Genomic DNA, 9,650 nt, shown 5'->3' with positions numbered 1-9,650 from the left:
AAATGACCTTACAGTCTGAGCTCCATGCCAAATCCAATCAATATACCCCAAACTAAAAATGTTTTCATACAAATGACCCCTAAATATTTTTGTCGAGAATTTCTTGAAATTTTACGCATTTGGAGCAGGGGTAAGGTACTTTCTTAGCATACTTACAATTTTATTCAGCATAATTCAACACCGATTTCATAATCCAACAAATCCCTAAAATTCAAAATTCATTCTTTATCCATATTCTGGAATAGCTACAACCTACCTAATTGTCATTTCAAATTATGACTAATCAAGTAACATACAATCTTAAAAGCATACAAATATATTCCCCTCAATACAACTAAATAATGAATATAATTGGAACAAACTCAATAAATAAACATAATTAAAAAAACACAAATAAAGCTACTAATTCAGTTATCATATGAATAGAAAGCAAGCATTATCAAAATTAACAGATAAATTCAAGTAGTTCCCATTATCATATTCTTACCATTAAATCATATATTAACATTCACAGTTCCCAAATAACTTCTAAGCAAATATGTAAATCAGTACAACACAAGAGATACAAAAGAATAACAATAGCCCAAAACAAGGAACCTTATATACAAGAGATACAAATTAAGAATATACATATACAAGGACCCTAGAAAATTATAAGAGATACAAATCACAAGTAGAGCCCTACGATTCAGATATCCTCATATATATATACAAGAACCCCAAAAATCAAGAATCGTCATATATATACAATAGCACAACAAGGACCCCTAAAATCATCAGAATACACCATGTGTACACCAATCAAAGCTTACCAACTTAATAATTAAGCTCTCAATCCACTGATTAAGATGAAGCTTTGAGCCCTCGAACCTGAGCGGCAGCGACTAGCGAGATGTAGGGGAAGGAATCATGGGACTGAAGCGGGTTAGAATCGAGGGTTTACAAATTTGGAGCGCCTGAGAAAGTGGGATTTAGATGTCGGGACTATTTTAGGAATTCTTGAGCTCTTAATACTATCAGGACGGATTTTGAGTAAAATGTGCATATACTGAATGTTTGGTTACTCCCTCCCTGTCATTCATTTGTATACAGTTTCCTTTTTGGGATGTCCCACCAATTGTATACATTCAAAAAATAATAACTTTTAATAATATAAAACACTATTACACCAACTACTTTCTTCCACTATCTCCTATCTATAATAATATAAACACTATTACACACACTACATTCCTCCACTATCTCAAATCTATTATTAAATATAAATGGGTCCCACCACTATATCCACTCTTCATCTAACTTTACTCAATTTTTACACTTTTTCTTGATCCCCGTGTCCCAACCATTTGTATACAAATGGCTGGGACGGAGGGAGTATGTTTTTTGATAAGTATATATGTCTTAATTTTATATTGTTTTAGATATATAATTTCACTTTTATGTTTTTAATGTGTTGAATGATTTTATTTTTATGTGAGTTGTTGAATAGCTTTAATTTTAATGATTTTAATTGTTACTATTCTAAAGTTATGATTTGTTTTATTAATTTTGATTATATACGTGTTTGTTGTTGAATGGTTTATTTTTAATGTTTTAATGTTATGAATGAATCGGGGGAGATGAAATTGTTTTGGGTGGGGGGGATGAGATGTAATTTTATAAGGGAGGGAGTTGAAATTTTCCAAAGGAGGGAAATTTTTGATAAGGGGGAAATGGAGTGGGAATGGTGTATTTTTTTAAAAATACATCTTACACATCAGTTGCATAAATAACTCATATCTAAAGTACTTAAACACATTAGATTAAGCGAAAATGATGTTAAAAGGACCTTTTGACATCTCTAAAATTTCAACTGATGTCTAATGTGTAATGTATATTCTAGATTTTCTAGTAGTGTTATGTAGCTTATTATTTTGTCAAAAAATTGTATGTTAATTATTTATATAAAATACATTATTATTATGCTAATAGTTTCTAAAAATTTTGGTAGAGAAATCAAGCTAAAATTTATACAATATATTTAGTAATATGTTTGTTTATATATAAGGTCACACATCATTCTATATAAAACTTCTTCCAAATTTTAATCAAAATATGTATATTTTGATATAAAAAAAATAAAATGATCATATATTTTAATGACTTGATTGTAAGATTTTCGAATTAGATGACCTAGTCGAGTTTGAGTTCAATGGTGTTTTAGATGTTAAAGAGTATATTAGTATTTCATGTTAATTTTTTGTTCAATTTTTAACGACATAAACCTGATTGAAAGTTTTAAATAGTTTAATGATTTTGACTACATGTATTTTGAGTTTAATGACCTACTTGCAAGAAAATACAAAATATTTGATATCCGTCCGAAATATCTGCATTTCTATCTAAAAATAGCGGATATCTTCCATATTCAAAATAAAAAAAATATTAACCGTATCTATATTCCATAGTTTCAGTATGGATACAAGCATATGTTAGGTATCAGCCCATTACAATGATAGCATATGGACTTTGGTGTTCCAAAATATATAACGATTATAATTGTATGTTTAGACAATTATTATAAAAGGTATGTTTTGTTCACAAAGTTAGAAGACCCAGTTGGAATTGGATTCTGATTTGAGTTGAAGATTTTAGAACTGGATTTCAATTGCAGTTAGGTATTTCAAAGTTAGAGTTAGATTCTGATTTGTCTAAGTTTGAGATGGCTATATATACATAGTCATATTGTATTTGATAGGTGTGCTCAAGATGTAGACTTAATTATCGCTTGCGGGCGGATGCTTAAGTAGTAGGCTTGAGTATCCAAGTTTGGTTGATTGTATTATTGATAATGGTTTTGATTAATAATATAAGTTGGGACGTGGGTTTTCCACATCAAATATATTGTTTTGTGTGTGTTTTGCATTAGAAGTTGAATCTCGTATTTTTATCCTAACAACATATCATATCCGCTAACATTCGAATCAAGAAATAAAAAAATATATATATAATATATAATAATTATAATTAATTGTATATAATTTTGTTAATTATTTACAAATTTTTTCAAAGACGTATTTAAGCGTAAACCTTTTAAAAAAATATTATATATATATATATATCATATATTTATATATTATATTAAAAAATATTTCATATTTTAACTCTTATTTTAAGAATAAAATAAATTATTTAAGTTTTTTTCATTAAATTTAAAAAACTAGATAATTTAAAACGGATCCCGATATTATACGTCCAATTCGAATATTTTTTAAAAACAAGTTTAAATTCGGATACAGATTCAGATCCCAAATTTAAATTCGGATATTGACACATTGATATCCGAATTATTCGTATAACAAATCTATTGATAAGTTAGACTTCAATGAAATCGACAAAAAATATTAACTTCATCATTGATCTCCAGGGGTCTCCGGTGATTAAACTTGTTTACAAGTATCAAAATCATGTCGTTAACTTTTAAATTAAAACTAACCGAAATATGACCTGAATGACTAATGAGATGTTAATCATTTTATCATTTAACTCGTTTTTTTTTTCCTGTCAGACCATATTCCAATTTTAACAGAATTGAACTCGTTTTAAACATTAAACAAAAGATCATATCATCAAAAGCCAAATCTAACTCCATTTCAATATATTATTTTCAGTTCTAAAAATAATAAAATCCAAATTTTAATCTGTAATAAATAAATCAATCAATTTCATTGCTAAAAATTGTTTAAACGTTGCTATAATATTACACATTTACACATCTCTCCCTCAACCCTCAATCACTTGTTAATTGAGACAGTTAGTTAAGTAAAGTTTGAAGCGCCAAAGTTAATTTTGTTATCCACAACCCTCAAGCCCTGTGCTTTCCATCTTCAACATCTCACCTTCAAATTCACCTCCCTCTCCAACACACACACACACACACACACACACACCTGTCTTCTTCACCTTTGAAAACCTTGAATTAAACCCAGAAACCCAATTGTTTTCTTCACATGTTCAGACCCATATGACCAAAATGACCCTCACTCAACACTCTCTCCCCCCTATCTTCTTCTTCTTCCCTGCTAAAACCCTAATTAAAACCCCTCTTTTTCCTTTCAAGAAACCATCTTTCGCCGATAATCGAAGGCTTTTGTTAATCTCCTCAGCTCCACTGAGAGCTAAAGGCCGCGGGGAGCTCATTCTTGGAACCCCTTCAGTCACTGTCGAAAAGGGTAAGTATACTTATGATGTCGAAACGCTTATTGATAAGTTGTCTAGTTTGCCTCCACGCGGTAGCATAGCTCGTTGTCTCGATGCGTTTAAGAATAAGCTTAGTCTTAATGATTTTGCTCAGGTTTTTAAGGAATTTGCGCATCGTGGTGATTGGCAAAGGTCTTTAAGGTTGTTTAAGTATATGCAGAGGCAAATTTGGTGTAAGCCGAATGAGCATATTTATACGATTATAATTGGGGTTTTGGGGAGGGAGGGGCTTTTGGATAAATGCTCTGACGTGTTTGATGAAATGCCTGGTCAAGGTGTGTCGAGGAGCGTTTTCTCGTACACGTCGATTATTAATGCGTATGGGCGGAATGGGAAGTATGAGGTGTCTTTAGAGCTATTGAATAGGATGAAGAAAGAAAAAGTGATGCCTAATATTTTGACTTATAATACAGTGATTAATTCTTGTGCTAGAGGGGGGTATCATTGGGAAGGGTTATTGGGTTTGTTTGCAGAAATGAGGCATGATGGTATACAACCGGATCTTGTCACGTATAATACTTTGCTTAGTGCTTGTGCTAGTAGGGGTTTAGGTGATGAGGCGGAAATGGTGTTTAGGACTATGAATGATGGCGGTGTAGAGCCTGATATTACTACTTATAGTTATTTAGTGGAGACTTTTGGTAAATTGGGTAAGCTTGAAAAGGTTTCTGAGCTACTTAAAGATATGGAGTCTAGCGGGAACTTGCCTGATATAACATCTTATAATGTGTTACTAGAGGCGTATGCAGATTTAGGTTCAATTAATGGAGCAATGGGTGTGTTTAAGCAAATGCAGGCTGCTGGGTGCATGCCTAATGCTGGGACTTATAGTATTCTGTTGAATTTGTATGGAAAGAATGGGAGGTATGATGAGGTTCGTGGGCTGTTTCTTGACATGAAAGTGAGCAATACGGAGCCGGATGCGACAACTTACAATATACTGATTCAGGTATTTGGAGAAGGTGGGTATTTCAAGGAAGTGGTTACTTTGTTCCATGATATGTTAGAAGAGAACGTTGAGCCGAACATGGAGACTTATGAAAGTTTGATCTTCGCTTGTGGAAAAGGAGGGCTTTATGAAGACGCCAACAAGGTATTGCTTGATATGAATGAGAAAGGATTGGTCCCTAGCCCGAAGGTTTATACTGGGGTTATTGAAGCTTATGGGCAAGCCGCACTGTATGAGGAAACTATAGTTGCTTTTAATACGATGAATGAAGTAGGGGGAAAGGCTACCATTGAGACTTACAATTCTCTGATTCATGTGTTTGCAAGGGGAGGACTGTACAAAGAGTCTGAAGCAATCTTCTCTAGGATGGTTGATAACGGTGTTAAAAGGAGTACTGATTCATTCAATGGTGTCATTGAAGGATTTAGACAAGGAGGCCAATATGAAGCGGCTATAAAAGCATATGTTGACATGGAAAAAGCAAGATGTGAACCTGACGAACGAACCCTTGAGGCTGTTTTAAGCGTTTACTGTTTCGCAGGTTTGGTTGATGAGAGTGAGGAGCAGTTTCGGGAAATGAAAGAATCCGGCATATTGCCCCCTGTTATGTGCTACTGCATGTTGATAGCCATTTGCGCTAGGAATGACAGGTTAGTTTCATATGGCTAGAGATTATCCATTGTTTATTTGAAAAAGTGTTTGATAATTTTTATATTGTCAACCACACATGTCAAATTTTGGCCAGTTTATGTACTACTGCGCTTATTTACATTATTTTCATGCAATAGCAATAACATATTTCATCTGTTTCTTCAGAAAAACTTTAGTTCAATTTGTTTCTCATGATAGAGTTGTCTTCAAGTCTCCATGATATGAAAATGTTTAGCGCAAAATTAATTCGTAACAACTCCAACATGGAAATCCTTAGCTTTGTAACAGATAAAGCTTCCACAAAAAATATATGATTAAGTGCAGAATAAAGTTGGTCTGTATGTTAAACGTGTTGGGCTGTTAATTAACCTTAAGACTTGCTCTAGGCATTAACTTTAACTCCAGTTATGAATAATGTTAATTTAATTTATTTTTTTAGGACATTTATAGAGTGATTTAACTCTTCTTTTTCCAAGGGCGTCAGCCAGAGGCTTGCTAAATCACAACCTTGAGAATCTTAAAGAGTTCCTTCTAAAAGACAAAGCCATCTCTTTATTAATTGGAAAAAAATAAAATTAAAATTGTGATTACTATTTGAACATAGATACCTGTTTAAATAAGCTCCTTAAACTCTAACTAGCAAACTACAGATACGCTCATCTCGGAAACCATAAGACATCTCATCTCTGTTTGGTAGCATTCTGTTGATTCCTGAAATGGAGAATGATAAATTTTCTTCTTAGTGTTCAAAGTCGTCCAAATTTGGTTGAAAGATGCAGAGAATTCCATTTTAAAGCCAAAGTTCTATGCATTAATTCCAACAATGCAACTAAAAATTAAAATTTCGTGATTCATTACCACTGACCAGATGACCAGAAAACAATATACTTAGTATACAGGTAGTTCAAAGCTCATATCCAGAATGATAATGGTTAAAGTTTGACTGGTGTGCTTAATAACTTCAATTTGTTTTTTGCAACTTTGAAGCATATGTGTGTTTTCATGGAAATTCATTTTCGTGTTTGCTCTTCAGGAATACATTGGAAATCATATTTGTTTTAGATATAGTGCTCAAAACTGTACAACTAGCACAAGCACATATGAATTTTGATGTAAAGATATTTAACCTAATATACTTCCTGAAACTTTCTACCCTGCGTTTTAGATGTAAAGAAAGTAAATCATCAAATTGCTCTCTGAAAACCACTCTAGTGCCCTCTCAGTACTGGCTCTCCTCGACCTCACGTTATTAACTTTCATGAAATTATAGGTCTTAATCCAGAGATCAGAGAATTCATATTTCATAGTTTTAACTGCAACAATGTTAAGTTGACATAATTGTTGACGCATGCCCTTTTACATTAGTAGATCTAATTAAGAGTATTATATCTACTTTATTTGGGCTTGCTGATGATCTAGAAGTTGTTCAATCTCTATCAGCAATCAAACCTAGATTTACAACTCTAAAATAATTTACAAGGTGCGTAAAGTCAAAATAAGTCATTGTAATGAATGATTAAGTGCCTCTAATAGAATTATATTTTGATTTGTTGAATCACTGTTGTAAAAGAGAATGTTAGCTCATTATCCATGTGTCTTGAATATTTTCACCAGGTTATCGGTCACTGTTGTACAAAATAAATTAGATCATTGATATTTATGTGCCATTTTTGAATTTACTCACCAGGTAATCCTTGTTTTTCAGGTGGGACAGTGTATCGGAGTTGTTGGATGAGATGGTAACACAAAAGGTATCCAATGTCCACCAAGTGATTGGCCAGATGATTAAAGGAGATTATGATGATGATTCTAACTGGCAAATGGTAGAGTATGTCTTCGACAAACTCAAAACTGAGGGGTGCGGTTTAGGTTTGAGGTTTTACAACACACTTCTGGAAGCGCTTTGGTGGCTAGGCCAGAAGGAAAGAGCTTCAAGAGTGTTAATTGAAGCAACCAAGCGAGGGCTATATCCTGAACTCTTTCGTAGCAACAAACTTGTATGGTCTGTGGATGTACATAGGTAATGCTGGATATATTTGTTGAACTTTTTTCTCTGTATGCATTACCAGGCTATGGCCTCTCATAGAGTGTTTTGACCATTGCAGGATGTCACCGGGTGGTGCTTGCACAGCAATATCAGTTTGGATGAACGACATGGTCAAAAAAGTTTCTAGGGGTGAGGATCTTCCTCAATTGGCAACCGCTGTGGTGGTGTAAGTTCTACATTTTTTTGTATTTCATGCTTTATTTCCATGCGTGTTCTTTCCATTTTTGTGTTTTCTTCTTTATGAAAAAGAAAGACTTTTCCTTGATATTCGTAGTACTATTGTTGTGTGTGGAGTTTTCTATATATATGCAGCAACAGCTGGATAGGTAAGTGGCATCAGGTCCCATCATCTCCTGCGCTGCTATGAAGCTTACCGACCCATATTGAGTAAAAAATACAGAATTAGATATGCCAAAAAATTAAATAAAGGCAGGTTTAATGCTTTAAACCGCTTGATGCTAACAGAACTCATCTAGTGATTTTGCTTCTAAAAAAGAAGAGCAATTTTTAAGCAAGATACTAATATTTTTGCTTAATTTTACTATTTTGCATGAAGTTCTAATAATATATAAATGGGTGGGGGTTGTACTGTTAAATGTAGTTCAAGGCTTCAGTTGGTTGAGGCGGTCCGGCTATGGTTTAACGCTCTAGTTCTCTTTTTCACCTTTCTTACTTCTTTTTATTGCTAGATACCTTTCTTAATGTTTCTAATAATTCATGAGCTAGATTCCCCACTCTAAGGTGGGAGTTTTTACGTTCTATTGTACTTCACCTATTTGTAGTAGGTACATAATAAGATGGGATTAGGCGATTTGCCTATGTTATGTCCCCTGGCTTGGTTAACTTAAGTAGTGGAGAACTTGTAAATTCCTCGTTTTTGCTACAATATTAGGAAGTGGATTTAATGCTGTTGTTGGACTTGGGTAAGGCAGTTTATTGTACATTATAGTTTTCTTTTAATTGTGATGCAGACGAGGCCAGATGGAAAAAAGTTCAATAACACGAGATTTTCCAATTGCGAAGACTGCCTATTCTTTCCTGAAGGATAATGTTTCATCTTCTTTTGTTTTTCCTGGGTGGAACAAAGGGCGAATAATCTGTCAGCGGCCTCAGCTTAAACGTATTTTATCTGGCAAGGACTCACCTTTAGGAGCCATAAAAGGCGAAGATATAATTCCTCTAAGCAACTCCCCTTTTCCTCCGGAAAAAAGAGCAACCATAGATAACAGCAACAGAAGTCAAAATGGGAACGTAGAGAAGGGAACAAAAAGGAGAAGCAAACCAGAGCTTATGACAAGTGGAGTTTAGGTCAGCAAACAGATGGCAATTTAGCAATCAGCAGTTATGTTCGGTACTGGATTGTTCTACCCCAGTCAGTTGAATGTAGCCAAATTGTGATACTTTCTGCTGTCACTGGTTGAGCGCAGAATGAGCTAGTGATATATGTCAGAGCCGGATGTGAACAACCAGGTTGCGGAAAAACAATTACACTAGCTTCCATAGTTTTAGCCTGGTGAAGTCTAGTTGGGGTTGTGACCTGGTGATTTAAGCCAATTTTGATCTCGGGCTTCATCTCTGGTTAAGAATACAGAGATGATGAAGATTTATTTGAGAAGTCCAACAAGAACAATGTCGTGTATAAATGTACTTTGTTCTGTATAAGCTTTGTAGTCGTATAAGAGGCAGTTAGGGCTGAAATTGGCGCATCAATAGTTATCTGTGTCCATTTGAATATGAAAAATAAATGATCCAACTAAACTGTGA

The 9,650-nt window shown here is 33.9% G+C and overlaps 1 protein-coding gene across 2 annotated transcripts; it reads left to right on the top strand.

Annotated features, from left to right (window-relative positions):
* The first annotated feature begins 3,787 nt into the window (after positions 1 to 3,787).
* Positions 3,788 to 9,650, top strand: LOC108222928 (pentatricopeptide repeat-containing protein At1g74850, chloroplastic). Of its 2 annotated transcripts, XM_017396914.2 has the most exons (5): positions 3,789 to 4,211; positions 4,334 to 5,838; positions 7,545 to 7,859; positions 7,945 to 8,052; positions 8,858 to 9,650. In XM_017396914.2, exons 2-5 carry the CDS (start codon positions 4,394 to 4,396, stop codon positions 9,192 to 9,194), a joined length of 2,205 nt encoding a protein of 734 aa, XP_017252403.1. In that variant the 5' UTR covers positions 3,789 to 4,211; positions 4,334 to 4,393; the 3' UTR covers positions 9,195 to 9,650. The 2 variants fall into 2 exon arrangements, with proteins under 2 accessions (XP_017252401.1, XP_017252403.1); XM_017396912.2 differs by having other exon boundaries at positions 3,788 to 5,838.

Source organism: Daucus carota, chromosome 5 (assembly GCF_001625215.2).
Source record: "Daucus carota subsp. sativus chromosome 5, DH1 v3.0, whole genome shotgun sequence".
Classification (NCBI taxonomy): domain Eukaryota; kingdom Viridiplantae; phylum Streptophyta; class Magnoliopsida; order Apiales; family Apiaceae; genus Daucus; species Daucus carota.
Note: the sequence above shows the minus strand (reverse complement) of the source record. Positions and strands in the feature narration are given on the sequence as shown.